General features: G+C 42.7%; 1 protein-coding gene across 1 annotated transcript in view; it reads right to left on the reverse strand.

The window, feature by feature from the left end:
* Nucleotides 1-17,305, reverse strand: part of clstn2a (calsyntenin 2a) — a 253,987-nt gene that overhangs the window by 45,601 nt on the left and 191,081 nt on the right. Inside the window, exon 10 of the mRNA XM_078210106.1 lies at nt 7,998-8,160. Within this exon, the coding sequence (XP_078066232.1) occupies nt 7,998-8,160 (163 nt within the window). The remainder of the gene's footprint in view (nt 1-7,997; nt 8,161-17,305) is intronic.

Below are 17,305 nucleotides of genomic sequence, written 5' to 3' on the forward strand. Positions count from 1 at the left end.
CGGAATTGGCCAGTTAGAGGCCAGAAGGCACACTTGTGGACAGTGGAAGCTGGAAAGCCAACTCTCTGAATTCTGGAACTTCTGAGCTCCAACCCTGCGTTGTGCCAGTGCCACATGCCCGACATGATCTTTGTACAGACGACCATTTAGTGGTCAGGGAACATGCTCACTGTCCAATTAAGGACAGTGAGCAGGCACCTGAGACTGGAGGGTTTGTGGGAGGTCTTCCAGCACTGACACGTTCGCAGCCCCACTGTCCAAGGTGAGAGCCACTGACGCAGGTTAGCGAAAGAGAGAAATAGCACGACTGAGGCACCCTATGACAAGAAGTTAAAAACTTTTCACATTAAATAGGTCATTGCTGACAGCTCAGTATTGTGGAGGGGCAATCCCTTCACTGGATAACCACCAACCCCAAGTATAGGCTGACAACCATGTCAGTGCACAGGAGGGGCAGTTATACCAACAGGATGGAGTGCTGGTGGGTCCCACCACCTCGGTCTGCGATTCAACCTCAGTGGGGGGGTCCCACAAGCTAAATGGATCATTCCAATTGGCTTCTGCTGGGTGACCTCAATAGACCATTTACTTGGTTTGACAGGCTACAGCCCCACCCACTCCTCCTGGAATGAGAGTGACTTGCATGCGGGAACATGTAGGCAAACTGGCTTGCTGCTGGCTGGCACCAACTTGTGACCCATTGTACCTCTGTCCTTTGTGACCAGTCCAGTGGATATAACAATTTAGTTACCAATAACATTCTGTAGGAGAGTTGTCAATAGTTTGTTACATTTCCTAACCTTCCTAACTCCGTTGTCACTTCTAATATTGTCAAGTAATCCATTCGCATTGTACCATCTCCTCTTGATGGCCCAGCTTCATATAACAACAGTTTCCCATTTCCTCGAGGGATACATCTTTCCCAAAGGATTATCTTCTGCCTGCAGTGAGCTACATTACAGTCATGAACTTTGACCATGGTCCTCACTTACTTATTATCTGCATGCAACATCATTTACTTGTGGTAAACATTCCCTCATACAGCAAAAATACTCATCATCATATGTCCACCATCACAAACTCCTAAGTCATTGCCACGGAATCCAATTGTCCTGAAGTTTGGAATAAATTTCCTTCATTCACTATCAGCAATGCCATCCAGTTTCAAATCTACATCGACACCCAAGTACCTCTGACTTCAGCTGCATAAACTCCCCAAATTGATCATACCTTCATCAGCTTCATGGTTCCTCAAACACTGTCCCCTGTTTCATCCTCTGCAATCTCCAGTGAACCTAGAATTCTGTGGTTAGGGCGTTCTATCACACAAAGCTCTGCATCCCCATTTTTATGCTCTGCCAAGCTCCACTGGATTCCACTAAGTTCATTCAATACAGTTATCCTGAAGCCAAGGAAGTCCTTGTATAGACTTAGCCCATCATAAGTGAGTTCTTTCAGCCTTGAACCAGTGTTCAGCCCCTTCCATTCCTCTGATTAAGGTCTAAAGCTCATCTCCCAAATACCTTGGCTGAACCATTAGAAACTGACTTTCTAGTCTTTCTAGTCCCTGCGAGGAAATGGCCGAGGCCTTAAACAAGTTTTTTGTATCGGTCTTCACGGTAGAAGACACAAATAGCTTACCGAAAATTGATGGTCGTGGGACTATAGGGGGTGAGGTCCTTAAAACGATTACTATTACTAAAGAGGTAGTGCTTGGTAGGCTAATGGGACTAAAGGTAGACAAATCCCCGGGCCTGAATGGAATGCATCCCAGGGTACTGAAAGAAATGGCAGAAGTAATAGCGATGCATTGGTTGTAATTTATCAAAATTCGCTGGACTCTGGGGAAGTGCCGGCTGATTGGAAAACAGTTAATGTGACGCCACTGTTTTAAAAAGGAGGTAGACAAAAGGCGGGTAACTACAGGCCGGTTAGCTTAATGTCCGTTGTTGGGAAATTGCTGGAATCCATCATTAAAGAAGAAATAGCAGGACACCTGGAAAAAAATGGTTCGATCAAGCAGATGCAGCATGGATTCATGAAGGGAAAGTCGTGTTTGACAAATTTACTGGATTTTTATGAAGATGTAATGAGTGCGGTTGACAGAGGGGAACCGGTGGATGTGGTGTTTTTGGATTTCCAGAAGGCGTTCGATAAGGTGCCTCACAAAAGGTTGCTGCAGAAGATTAGGGTACACGAGGATTGGCTATCTAACAGGAAGCAGAGACTTGGAATAAATGGGTGCTTTTCTGGTTGGCAGTTGGTGACTAGTGGCGTGCCGCAGGGATCGGTGCTGGGGCCTCAACTGTTTACCATATACATAGACGATCTGGAGGAGGGGACCGAGTGTAGGGTAACAAAGTTTGCGGATGATACGAAGATGAGTGGGAAAGTGAATAGCGTGGAGGATGTGGAAAGTCTGATGAGAGATTGGATAGGCTAAGTGAGTGGGCGAGGATCTGGCAGATGGAGTATAACGTTGATAAGTGTGAGGTTATCCACTTTGGAAGGAATAATAGTAAGATGGACTATTATTTAAATGGTGAAAAATTACAACATGCTACTGTGCAGAGGGACCTGGGGGTCCTTGTGCATGAATCACAAAAACTCAAGTTTGCAGGTGCAGCAGGTGATCAAGAAGGCAAATGGAATATTGGTCTTTATCGCGAAGGGGATGGAGTATAAAAGCAGGGAGGTCTTGCTGCAATTGTACAAGGTACTGGTGAGGCCGCAACTGGAGTACTGTGTGCAATTTTGGTCCCCTTATTTGCGGAAGGATGTACTGGCCTTGGAGGGAGTACAGAGAAGGTTCACCAGATTGATACCGGAGATGAGGGGGTTAGCTTATGAGGAGAGATTGAGTAGATTGGGCCTGTACTCGTTGGAGTTTAGAAGGCTGAGGGGAGATCTTATAGAGACATCTAAGATAATGAAGGGGCACGATAGGGTAGAGGCAGAGAGATTCTTTCCACTTAGAAAGGAAACAAGAACTAGAGGACACAGCCTCAAAATAAGGGGGAGTCAGTTTAGGACAGAGTTGAGGAGGAACTTCTTCTCTCAGAGGGTAGTGAATCTCTGGAATTCTCTGCCCATTGAAGCAGTGGAGGCTACCTCGTTAATTATGTTTAAGTCACAGGTAGATAGATTTCTGATCAATAAGGGAATTAAGGGTTATGGGGAGTGGGCAGGTAAGTGGAACTAAACCACTATCAGATCAGCCATAACCTTATTGAATGGCGGGGCAGGCTCGAGGGGCTAGATGGCCTACTCCTGCTCCTATTTAGAACATAGAACAGTACAGCACAGAACAGGCCCTTCGGCCCACGATGTTGTGCCGAGCTTTATCTGAAACCAAGATCAAGCTATCCCACTCCCTATCATCCTGGTGTGCTCCATGTGCCTATCCAATAACCGCTTAAATGTTCCTAAAGTGTCTGACTCCACTATCACTGCAGGCAGTCCATTCCACACCCCAACCACTCTCTGCGTAAAGAACCTACCTCTGATATCCTTCCTGTATCTCCCACCACGAACCCTATAGTTATGCCCCCTTGTAATAGCTCCATCCACCCGAGGAAATAGTCTTTGAACGTTCATATTTCTTATGTTCTTATGTTCTTAACTATTGTCTTTGCAAAGCACTCGGAAGTGTTCTGTTGAAATGACAGCAATAAGAAATAAAACTTTAAATCCAGGGCACAAGCTGTTCATAATGTATGAACCCAGTGAATCACATCAATGTGTGTGTCTCTCTCTTGCTTTCTCTGTGTCTCTCTCTCCCCCTGCGTCTCTCTCCGCTTGCGTCTCTGTGTCCCTTATATATTTAAAGAACTCAAATATTCATAAAGATGCAAATTATGTCCTGGGATTTTGCTAAATATTTGTAACAGCAGAATCCTTATTCAAACAAACACCACTGTTCACTGAGACAGATTTTAAATTGATCAGAATCAATGTCTTGTTAGATGTCATGTTGTACAAATTAAAATATTAGCTCACACTTTAATAGTATTAATAAAATGTACATATTTATTTTAACCAGATATGTGGCTAGGTAATTGAAGTAAAGTTCCAAATCATAAAAAAAAACTGCTTTCAGCACCAGAGTTCACTTATGTCTGCCTGCAAGAAATTTTAGCTGTGCAGCGATTGGTCACCATCAGAGAATAGCCACCAAATAGAGGTCCGTAGACAGCAAACTGATGAGAATTAAGCGGCTAGGGAATTCGTGACCCACAGCTAACCTGTTTCCTCAAATAATAACGCTAACATCTAATAGAAAAATTCTCAACATAGAGCATTTAATAGCACTTGTGACTCGTGAAGTAATACAGCAACAGAGGAGATTGCAGAATGTCTCCTTATTTGAAAAAGTCCCATATCGTAATTGACTCTTGATTGTATTGTCTGTGAATGTGAATTCAATATTCTTGCACGTGTGTGACATTTTAAAATTAGCAACCAATCAATAACTGTCCGAGAAAGACAGGCAGCAAACGTGTGTGTGTGTGCGTGCGTAAGAGAGAGTAAATACAAATTCTCTTCTGTATTTTCGGTAAGATGTACTTTACATGGACTTGCATAAATGTATTACTTAGCTCTTGGTTAATTCAATTATTTTTAATTATATTATTCATACTGTGATACTTATGGCTGTTATTTTTAATTAAATTGCAATTGTCTTGTTCAATCACAATGATGTTGCACCAAATGCCATTGTGAATGAGACACTGAGACTGAGTTTCAGAGATTAATTGCATTTTGTACACGCAACGATTAATACCCTTCCTAAATTATATTCAATCCGTTGTTGCTTTTCCATTGTCCGTAGGTTTATTTTGTCCTTGTAGAAGGGAAGTATTTTCGTCACTTCCTTTTCTTTCCTATTCTTCTACTGGGTTACAGTTCCACAATGGATGCAATTGCTCCAGTGCTTTCCCAGGTGATCTTTTTTCATGTGTCAACATGAGAATTAGCTTATCAATCATCAAATAGTAATGTAATGTACAGGATTTGTGCTGAAGAGATATGTCAACATGTCTCTTTTCTCAGCAATAATCGTCAAATAGATGGAGTGGAGAAGGTTCATCACAGCCAAGCCCAATTCTATCCTCATCCAAAAGAAAAAACAGACAGAACCTCCCACATGGAGCCATCTGAATGAGAACCCTTGCAGGTTTTTCATTTTTATCCCTCTCTAATCCAAGAACATAGAGACCAACTGTAGGTTTTTTTTGGCATCTGCAGACGTGCCAAAGCAAGCGGACTATTACCTTTAGGAGTGGATTTATGTTGTGCAATTGTATGGGAGGCTAGCCCATTTAGGAGACTTCAGGGGATCCACTTCTCTGTCAACATCTTTAAGCCTTTGCAAACATTTCAAATTGCTACCGTTCAACTTGCTTTGATGTTAAAAAGTTTTAATGGCTTGTTGGTCTGCAATATTCTATTTTGTTATATTCTTTATTTTGTGATATTGTTATGTTTTTGTTTTTCTTTGCTACAGATATTATTCTCACATTCAGCACTTCAGACTAAAAGCTGAGCTGTTGCTTGTTATTAGTCAGAGTGTTCCCACCCAACATTTGGGCAATTTTGCAATAATCTCAAGGATTGAACAGAAAACTGTTGATTAGCTTGTAGTCCCAAAACTCTGACACCACCTTTTATCATCTATTTTTTACAATGTGGAGCAAATATGTCAAACCTGTAATATCAGTCTCCAGAGCTAGAGCTGTACATTGCCATAACATTCCTTACAAGTTCAAGAGATCCTACATGCTTCTGTCAACACTGGTGTCTTCACAACAGAACAGCTATTAGAACTCATTACTAATGCTAATTAACTATCTGTTACTATGCCAATACATTCTTTCATTTACACTTTTCATTCAACCAATTAGTTGAGGTGTAAATAAGAAAACATAAAGCTTTTGCAGGTGAACAAATGTTCAATAAATATGCATCCAAAAAAGACTGACTAATTTGAAAGAAAACTAACGTGCCAATTTTAATAAGCAAATGAATGTCAAAACTCTAACCACGGTTGTAGTATGCTTTGCTTCCTTTCACTTATTAGGTCCCAGTCTTATCTGATGTTAACCCTCTTTAACACATGGGTACTGCTGGTGTGGTAAATCATCCAATTGACCATCCCAATAAATCAGACAGACTAATAACATGTGACAGAGCTCTTACATGCATCAAAGATACAATAGACGTTTGATTATAGGCAAGGCCCTCATAAATTAGTAAGAGTTTTAACAAAACCAGGTTAAAACTCTTACTGTGTTTACCCCAGTCCAACGCCGGCATCTCCACCTCGTAAATTAAACATGGGTAGGTTTTCTCAGTTATCAAATGCAATAGCCAGAATCTAACACGAGTTAATGAAGAAAGACAGTGGAGAACGTTATCTCGATTGCAACGGGATCTTGATCAATTGGGCCAGTGGGCTGACGAATGGCAGATGGAGTTTAATTTAGATAAATGTGAGGTGATGCATTTTGGTAGATTGAACCAGGGCAGGACATACTCAGTTAATGGTAAGGCATTGGGGGGCATTACAGAACAAAAGGATCTCGGGGTAGATGTTCATAGCTCCTTGAAAGTGGAGTCACAGGTGGACAGAGTGGTGAAGAAGGCATTCAGCATGCTTGGTTTCATTGGTCAGAACATTGAATACAGGAGTTGGGACATCTTGTTGAAGTTGTACAAGACATTGGTAAGGCCACACTTGGAATACTGTGTACAGTTCTGGTCACCCTATTACAGAAATGATATTATTAAACTAGAAAGAGCGCAGAAAAGATTTACTAGGATGCTACCGGGACTTGATGGTTTGAGTTATATGGAGAGGCTGGATTGACTGGAACTTTTTCTCTGGAGCATAGGAGGCTTAGGAGTGATCTTATAGAGGTCTATAAAATAATGAGGGACACAGATCAGCTGGATAGTCAATATCTTTTCCCAAAGGTAGGGGAGTCTAAAACTAGAGGGCATAGGTTTAAGATGAGAGGGGAGAGATACAAAAGTGTCCAGAGGGGCAATTTTTTCGCATAGAGGGTGGTGAGTGTCTGGAACAAGCTGCCAGAGTTGGTGGTAGAGGCGGGTACAATTTTGTCTTTTAAAAAGCATTTAGACAGTTACATGGGTAAGATGGGTATAGAGGGATATGGGGCGAAGGGCCTGTTTCCATGCTGTAAACCTCTATGACTCTATCCTGAATAAAGGTCATTTAACAACTATGGTAACCATTTAGATAAAATTGGTTAATAAAGGGCAGCAAGGTATGGGCAAGAAATACTGGCCTTGCGATCGACACTTCCATCCCATGGTAGAATCAAAAAGCATTACAAGAAACCAACTTAATCTACATTTGTCAGGTGGCACACACTTGAATATCAAAATAACTCTCTTTTTTTGTAATAGTCCTACATACAAATTTCTTAAACTACAAATGATTTTAATACTGTGAATGAAAGCTTGATCAACAATCTTTCAATCATTATAGTCCCACTCCCTTTGAATGCTAACCTTCATTGTCCACATGACAACCGGGGTTCAAGTACTCTACTGCAAAATGAATGATTCTTAGGTGTTGGTTGCCAATTATACCAAGAGCGATGAACATCAATGAATTTTCCCAAGAACTTCTGTTCCCAATAAAAATCTCAAAAAACCCCCCCAATCCTGACGATTTTTTTTGTGATGATGGTTTCCTCCGGGTGCTCCGGTTTCCTTCCACAGTCTGAAAGAGGTGCTGGTCAGGTGCATTGGCTATGCTAAATTCTCCCTCAGTGTACCCGAAGAGGTGCCGGAGTGTGGCGACTGGGGGATTTTCACAGTAACTTCATTGCCGTGTTAATGTAAGCCTACTTGTGACACAAATAAATTAACTCAATAAAACTCTATGACCACATTCAGTTCTTGCTAATGTGGACTGAAATCAAAATGTAAATCCAACCTTTACCCAGCTTGCCCACTTAAAATCTTACCTTGCCAACAGGCTCCAACTGTTAGCTGCATGTCAATGTGTGATGGGTGGATCGGCCAATCATCCGTCACCAGGTATGGATCATAGGTCACTCCATCCACGTACAATGTCACCACAGGAAACTCAACATTGACAACATAATAATGCCATTCCTTGTCGCAGATCTGGAGGGAGAAAGACTCTAGCTATAACTCATTTTCAAACGCACAATAAGAATCTTTGACCACATTCTTTTCTTACAACATCACATGGAGCAAATAATTTAATCATCCTGTTACTTAGCTTGCATGTTATAGCTCATTCAACACCATCCTTCTTTCCAGTGCTTAACAGCTAGCCTTGCAAAAATAAATTACATTAAGACATTATGACAGACAATGTGCATTATTGCTACCATAGAATTGGAATAATTAAACAGTTTGAACCTTCTTTTCTGCTCTTGGTAAATGCCCAATTTAATCACCATGATAAAAGTCCAATAAGACAATTGCTGTTTAAATCCTAATCATATTTGAAAGAATTCTCAGCTCTATTTAAAGACAAATTCATTTGCCTTCCTATATAGCTTGAATACACACAATATTTAGATTTAGTTTTTGATCTAGAACTCATATTTGTGAGAAATGAGACAATAAAACAAATGGGTCTGTTCAAAGTGGATGTAGTCAGCAGAATTTTATCATTATTCAACAGGACAGAATCTGAAAATCCATTTTTATTCATTCTGTCTGTGGAAAATACGTAAATTATCTTTCTCACTAGTTTATTTCAAAACAAAGCAAGCGGTTCTTTGCTATGGACAGGTAGAATATAATTTAAGATTAATTACTTCATTTCTCAATACAATTTAAGATTAATTACTTCATTTCTCAATCCAGGGCTTCCCCTGCAGATAGGAAGTCTAGTTTCTTCATGGTACAGAACCTCCAGGTGCCCAGTGTGATTCATGACAATGTCAACTTTTAGTTGAATGCAGTGCAATGAATAAACTCAACGCCTTGTTAATGATTAGCAGCAGTGCTAATTTGCATGGGAGAATAAATATTAAAGATGGTTATCATGTTAAGACAAAGTATATTGCAGTTTTCATTTGTTTCAGATCATGGACATCATTTCTGAGTCATCACAGAGAGTATTCAAATTTTAATTGGTCTGACTTACATAAGAAAACTCAAACTGATTGTTTTGTGACATCCCTTACACCCCTACAAAATCCAGAGATGCTGAGTGCCTTTCCTTCTCATTTGAATAGAATATTTAATTCAGAATGCTCATTAATGTAAGTAACTGCCAACTGATGTTCCCCGTGGGAATGCTCCTTCTGTGTGTCCTGAAGAATGAGTTCTTATAAACTGGAGCTGCAGATATATTTTTGCTTCACATGGGGGAAGGGAATTGACACCTCACAGTCAGCAATAAGCAGGAATCATAGGATTCCTACAGTGCAGAAGGAGGCTATTCAGCCCATCAAGTTTGCACTGACAACAATCCCACCCAGGCTCTATCCCCAACATATTTACCCCGCCAATCCATCTAACCTACACATCCTGGGACACGAGGGGCAATTTAGCATGGCCAATGCACCTAACCCGCACATCTTTGGACTTTGGGAGCAAACCGGAGCACCCGGAGGAAACCCACGCAGACACGGGGAGAACATTTCTACGGAAATAGGGCAAACTGGTAGGGAGGCCATGGAACCTTTACAGATTAAAGGGGAGGAGGTGCTCGCTGTCTTGAGGCAAATCAGAGTGGATAAATCCCCAGGACCGGACAGGGTATTCCCACGGATCTTGAGGGAAGCTAGTGTTGAACTTGCAGGGGCCCTGGCAGACATATTTAAAATGTCAGTATTCACGGGGAAGGTGCCGGATGATTGGAGAGTGGCTCATGTTGTTCCGGTGGTGGGCAAGTTATTGGAAGGTGTGATAAGGGATAGGATCTACAAATATTTGGATAGACAGGGACTTATTAAGGAGAGTCAACATGGCTTTGTGCGTGGTAGGTCATGTTTGACCAATCTATTAGAGTTTTTCGAGGAGGTTACCAGGAAAGTGGATGAAGGGAAGGCGGTGGATGTTGTCTACCTGGATTTCAGCAAGGCCTTTGACAAGGTCCCTCATGGGAGGTTAGTTAGGAAGGTTCAGTCGCTAGGTATACATGGGGAGGTAGTAAATTGGATAAGACACTGGCTCAATGGAAGAAGCCAGAGAGTGGTTGTGGAGGATTGCTTCTCTGAGTGGAGGCCTGTGACTAGTGCTGTGCCGCAAGGATCGGTGTTGGGTCCATTGTTGTTTGTCATCTATATCAATGATCTGGATGATAATGTGGTAAATTGGATCAGCAAGTTTGATGATGATACAAAGATTGGAGGTGTAGTGGACAGTGAGGAAGGTTTTCAAAGCTTGCAGAGGGATTTGGACCAACTAGAAAAATGGGCTGAAAAATGGCAAATGGAATTTAACGCAGACAAGTGTGAGATATTGCACTTTGGAAGGACAAACCAAAGAAGAACATACAGGGTAAATGGTAGGACTCTGAAGAGTGCAGTTGAACAGAGGGATCTGGGAATACAGGTACAGAATTCCCTAAAAGTGACGTCACAGGTGGATAGGGTCGTAAAGAGTGCCTTTGGTACATTGGCCTTTATAAATCGGAGTATCGAGTATTAAAGTTGGAGTGTTATGGTAAGGTTATATAAGGCATTGGTGAGGCCGAATTTGGAATATTGTGTACAGTTTTGGTCACCTAGTTACAGGAATGATGTAAATAAGATTGAAAGAGTGCAGAGAAGGTTCACAAGGATGTTGCCGGGACTTGAGAAGCTGAGTTACAGAGAGAGATTGAATAGGTTGGGACTTTATTCCCTGGAGCGTAGAAGATTGAGGGGAGATTTGATAGAGGTGTATAAGATTTTGATGGGTATAGATAGAGTGAATGCAAGCAGGCTTTTTCCGCTGAGGCGAGGGGAGAAAAAAACCAGAGGGCATGGGTTAAGGGTGAAAGGAGAAAAGTTTAAAGGGAATATTAGGGGGGGCTTCTTCACGCAGAGAGTGGTGGGAGTGTGGAATGAGCTGCCGGATAAAGTGGTAAATGTGGGGTCACTTTTAACATTTAAGAAAAACTTGGACGGGTTCATGGATGAGAGGTGTGTGGAGGGATATGGTCCAAGTGCAGGTCAGTGGGACTAGGCATAAAATGGTTCGGCACAGACAAGAAGGGCCAAAAGGCCTGTTTCTGAGCTGTAATTTTCTATGGTTCTATGGTTCTAACATGCAAACTCCACACAGGCAGTGACCCAAGCCGGGAATCGAAACCAGGTTCCTGGAGCTGTGAGGCAGCAGTGCTAATCACTGTGCCACCATGCCACCCTTAAGGAGTTGGATTAATTCAAGAATCTGAGAAGTACCTGGGAAAGCCAGGTGGTCTGGTATCTGAACTTGGTGATTAGCTGAACAGGCCAAGAAGAGCCAAAAAGTGAGTAAATTAAGCTGTGGACCAGGAAGCTTTTGGGTTTTTGCGGGCAGTTGAGCAAGTTAACTGGGCGCACGTAGGCTGATTAAATGTAGCGCGCAAGTCAAGTAACATCCATTTGACAAAATGAAAGTCGGGCAATTTTTGTTGCTACTGGCAATCTCCATAAAAACTGTTCTCTCATTGAGCTCAGAATGGGCTCAAAAGGATCGATCTTCATCTGTCCACTAATTAAATCCTGTGACCTTTGATTCATCACTTGTACCACTGCCACTTCCTTTTGCCTTGCACCACCATCTCTTATGTCACTTAATCTCTCCTGCCTCACAGGCTCACTATCTTGTTCATTCATTCTCTTCCCCCTTGCCTTACCTCTGTATTTGCTTAAAACCTGCATGTTACATCACTAATGTTTCCCAGTTCTGGTAAAAAGACTGTAAAACGTTAACTCTGAGTGGAATTTTCCATTCTGTGAAATAAGTGGCACGGAAAGTGTGGAAAACGTCATTTTTCCTGATGGCCGCAATGGCGGGCTTCCGTGCCATATAGTATCTTCCCAGCTAATTAAATATACATCCACAAGAAACCCACTGGATCTCTGGCAAAGAGGGCTGGATTCGCCCGTCCTGACGTTACCTCACCACTTTTTGCTCGGGCGGCATATTTAAAGCACATCAGAGCAGAATCTTCTTTATATCTATAGACCAGGATTCCTACAGGTGAGGTATGGCCCCAAAACTGAAGAAGATGTGAGTGGCCAAATTTGGTGCCAATAGTGATGCCTCCCTGAGTCACCTACTGGACACTATGGAGGATCACCAAACTGTCTTCTATCTCTATGTTGGCTGCAGGTCTACCAACCTCACCACTCCAGCTTGCGAGGCAGTGGCAAAAATGGTCAATGCCAACATCTCATTCAAGCGGTATGCCACTTAGTGCGGGAAGATTATGAATGATCTTGTCCATGCCGCCAGGCTAAGTCCATCGTTTCATTGCTCTTAACTCACAAACACATCGCATTGATCTCTCATACTGCCAGCTCAAGGGACATCACCATTCACTCACACACACATTCACATTTCCATCAGGCTTATATCCCCTTGAATTTGCGGCCTCATCCCATCTATGGCTCGACTCACTACATTCACAGGCCAGGTATCCTTACCATCTGCCTTGGCATGTGTCCTGTTCACATTCTCTCCATCTCTCTTTCTGCAGGACAAGCTCATGCACAACAACAGGGAGAGATACCAAACTGAGGGTGTGGTGTTCAACATCAGGATCTTCACTCTCTTTGAGGAATGTGCCATTGCACTGCCTGGGGAGAATGCCAACTGTGCCCATGGCAATGGGCAAGTGGGCAGCGCGTACCCAATTGAGGGTCCTATGCCAGCTCATCCTCCAGTCAATGACACTGTGAGGGCTTTGTCCTCTTTTTAATCCTCTGTCATGCAGTAACCTTCGCTGCTTTCTTTCCTAGGTAACTCTGGAACGCGCCCAAGGACATCTGCAAACCAGGCCCTCATCTCAGGTTTCTGAGAGCACTTTGGATAGGGAACCTGACGACAGTGCTCACCACACCCTCCACCATTGCTGAGAGACACTGCTGAATGGAACCTAGATATAGAGATAGTTTGGGTTCACAATCTGGTGAGAGCAGCGCACAATCTGATCCATAGCAGGAGGCGGCAGGGACATCAGAAGTTGCCAGTCCTCGGAGTACTGCTGGAGGCCAGTATCCCACTAAATCCCAGTCAGATGATGCGCCTCAGAACTCCATCCTAACTCAGTCACGTGAGATGCAGTGACTGTCATGGGAACTTCAGGAAGAGATGTCAACTGCACTCCTCAGATTGAAATGAACAATGGAGGTGTTTGTCTGCATTCAGTCTGAGGTGATCATGCTGGCATTTCAATGTATCAAGAGAACAGTGGCAGGTTGGTGGCCGCTGTGTAGACCTTGGTCCAGGACATTATTCTTGCATTGTTGCAGGAGCAGCATTGCCTGCTATAGCCCATCAGTGGCTAAGTGAGAGGGTGGCAGGCTAGCTCAATCTTACCAATGGCGTGTTAAAACCTCACCAGTTAACTCCCTGAAAACGATGTGGTGTTGGCAGTGAAATCTTGCATTGAACTTTAAAGAACAAAGAACAATACAGCACAGGAACAGGCCCTTCGGCCCTCCAAGCCCGCGCCGCTCCCTGGTCCAAACTAGACCATTCTTTTGTATCCCTCCATTCCCACTCCGTTCATAAACTTTAAGCTGTATCGGAGTTGCCACGGGTGCTGGGCAATGCAAGGTGGCGAATAAGCCTCAAAGGTCCAAGCGAAGTACATGTCACCAGGTACACATCATTTATATGATGTTGTGAAACACGCTGGTATCATTGCATACTGACATGCCCTATCGATCCAGTGTGGGGGGGATGATTCCAGCTAGCACCCCATTTAATGAGCAGGCATGACATTAAGATTCATGCAAAGTATGTTCTGGATGTTGCGCAGCGGGAAAAGTACCCTGCCATTGGAGACCTGATGGCACTACAATGGCATAAAGCTGAGCTTTGCCTTGTCGTGATATTTTCTGCTCATGCCCACCATGATGCCCACAGCAGACAAGAATGGAAATTCCTGGCTTTTATCTCGCTCTCTCTCCAGTTGCTGGCAGACCTGCCAGACTGAGTGCTTTCAGCACCTTCCCTCTTGATTCAAGTTACACACAGCTGCAATTTAACAGCAGAATAAAACATTGTGCATAATTCTCTTTGTAAGACATTGCATCCTTTGATATGCAGATCACAGTTCTCATATACTTTTTCATCCTATTTTACAAATGGTGCTGTAACGCCTCCAAAAGCTATTTTAATTACAGTGTAGACCGAGCATGATTAAGTTGTTAATGATTGTGTTTATTGGCTGCAGCTTCCTCCTTATTGACAAAACTGGATGATAAACTAAACAGTTTTGCTTTGTTTTGCAACCAGCAAGACAATTAAACATTAAATGTATTGAGGCTTCATTCCACAAATCAGTCTGGCTGGAGAACAAGTGGATCAGGATGATTTTGAAGGGTCCACAGCTTGAGTCCAAGATTGCAAGAACTGGCAGTCATGGAGTTAGCTGGAGAAAGATACTGCAGGAAGACAGATAGACAGCTTCCACATTTAAAAAAGTAAGGAGGGGAAGATTTGGCTCTGGACAATTTACAGAGCAAAACATGGAACAAACAGTCCAAAGATGTGCGGGTTAGGTTGATTGGCCATGCTAAAATTGCCCCTTAGTGTCCTGAGATGCGTAGGTTAGAGGGATTAGTGGGTAAATATGTAGGGATATGGGGGTAGGGCCTGGGTGGGATTGTGGTCGGTGCAGACTTGATGGGCCAAATCTTTCTGCACTGTAGGGTTTCTACGATTCAAACAAGAGGAACACAGCTGTTACCAGCAGCATCAGCTATAGGCAAGGCACATATCGAATACTATCCCTTCAGTGAGTTTCTGAGGTTTTACTGTGGACTTAGTATCATCACCATTACTAATGTCTTATGGTCCTTCATATAGTTGCATCTTCATTTACCTGTTTAAAAAAAAAGCAGGCTTCCGATGACTCCCCCATATGCTCGTTCTTCATAGCATTAACCATGGGGGATGGGGCCTCCACAACAGATTCAAATACTCATGTGCACGTCATGTATATACTGTTGTGAAACACATCATCATAACTGCACACCAACGTGCCTTATTGATCCAATGTGTTGGGGTGGGGGGTGGTGCGGGTGTGATATAGTACAAACTAATAATGGCATGATGGGAAAAGTGGCTACTTGCTCGAGGTGATACTAACAAAAAACCACAGAACAAAGCAGCTGCTAAACCATTTGACCCTCGCCCAAACTAGTAAGGTTAAACTAAGGCTGACTCTGCTTATCTTAGGGAGGGGAAGTAATAAAACTATACAAGGCCAACTGGCTTGACCTCAGGGTGTTTTGACAAGTGCCCTAGAACTACGTACATACAACAAGGCCAACTGGCCTGATCTCAGGGTGTTTTGAGAAATACTTTAGGACTACGTACATAAACAAGATAAGGTCGGAGGTGAGGGAGTCACCAAACCATTTTGTTCCTTCAAAGGACAAGATAATGTTATTATTGATAAGACCGAGGGGCCTCGAAGTCACGCTGAGATGCCACTTGTATTGACGTGGCTACTAATTGTTTTATTGCTCACTTTCCCACGTAAGCCTTTGTCACAAAACCTGATACTGATTTTGTATAAATTGTGGACTGTTTCTGGCGCTAGGCGCGGACTTGGTGGAGGAATTAGCAGCTGTACCAACTGCTCTCTGACATCAAATCTTAGCCATCTTCTGCATGCAGAGCTTCGTTATTAAAGGCTTGTTATTTTGACGAGAACAAATTTGTAGAGTCTGTCTTTTACAAGTAATTAGCAGGAAAAAAGTTACACTTCAACAGGGGGGATGATTCGCAGTACAATCCTCATTCAATATCCTCATACAAGAACTTCACATTGAGGATTATTGGGGTAGCTATCATGATTAGGAAGTCTCACCGTTGCCTAAGGGCATTAAGGCAAATTCTAACTACACTTCCAGCCTGGCTGCAATCAGTCAACTTACTACAGATCACAATCAAATCTCAAACCTTCTTGTCCAAATGTTTCAGAACATGAGGCAGTGCACTTAGTAGCCAGTTGAGCAATGTCCATTTATCAACAGTAAGCTGCAAAGATTATTTCTGTGCAGCACAGGTATACAATGAGATAGTATAAATGTATAATATCCCCTCAGCTGATAGTGCACAACCTGCACCTCCATAGATTTCACTCACTGCTTTCCCTCGTTGCTGAAGAAAAAGTCCACCTTTTGCAAAAACCGAGTAAAAGTGCAATACTTTTAATAATTTGATAATCAGAACACTGGAAAGCATCTTGACAATGTTTGCCCCAATGACAAGATGGCATAGGATAAAAATCGTGTCAAATTATTTGATAAACAGATGTAGAGGAAGCTTGATTTCTATCATTTGTTGTTTGAATTCACTTTCCACAGCAAATAATTTATTCACCAGCTGTGGGGGAAATCAGCTTAATTAAACCATTTTGAAAATAAATTGTATTGTGAACGTAAATGAAGTTTGACTTGTTTCATTTCCACGTGGGCTAGGTGAACAGAAGAGGGAGCCCCTCTGCTTCTGCATTATGGTTGAAGTGAGTGACAGTTGTTGCTGGTTGTTCAATAGCCACGAGCCAGAAAATAAAACACAAAGCAATGACATTCGGGCCTCAGCAAGAAAGCTTCAATGGCACGAAGATGAAACCAAAATGGTTGTGAATGTTGAATACAAACAGGTAATGGAAAACATCTTGAAGCAACAATAGCAGTGTGTGGTAACATGGCCCTTTTAAGGGGCGATACTTTGTAGGCCAGGTAATTGGGCTGGACCCTATGGCTGAAGAGTTCCGCCAATTTGTAAAGTCTAATGGGGTCTGCCATTTTCATTCTGCCCCATATCACCCAGCCTCGAATGGCTTGGCAGAGAAAGCTGTACAAATGTTTAAAGCTTCAATAAAAAATCAAGTTTATAGGCCATTAACTTTATGTATGGTATGTTACTTGCTATTGTACAATACTACACCAAATGCTACCACCGGGGTTATGCCAGCTGAATTATTAATGGGACAACGCCTGCGAACCCGCTTGGATTTGATACTTCCAGATTTGTCGGGGAGGTTGGAGGTTAGGCAAGCCTCCCAGAAAGAACACCATGACTGGAAGAAACAGACCGTCCGAGGTCAGTGACCTAGTCTTGGCAAGATATT

Source organism: Mustelus asterias, chromosome 3 (assembly GCF_964213995.1).
Source record: "Mustelus asterias chromosome 3, sMusAst1.hap1.1, whole genome shotgun sequence".
In the NCBI taxonomy this organism is placed as follows: Eukaryota; Metazoa; Chordata; class Chondrichthyes; order Carcharhiniformes; family Triakidae; genus Mustelus; species Mustelus asterias.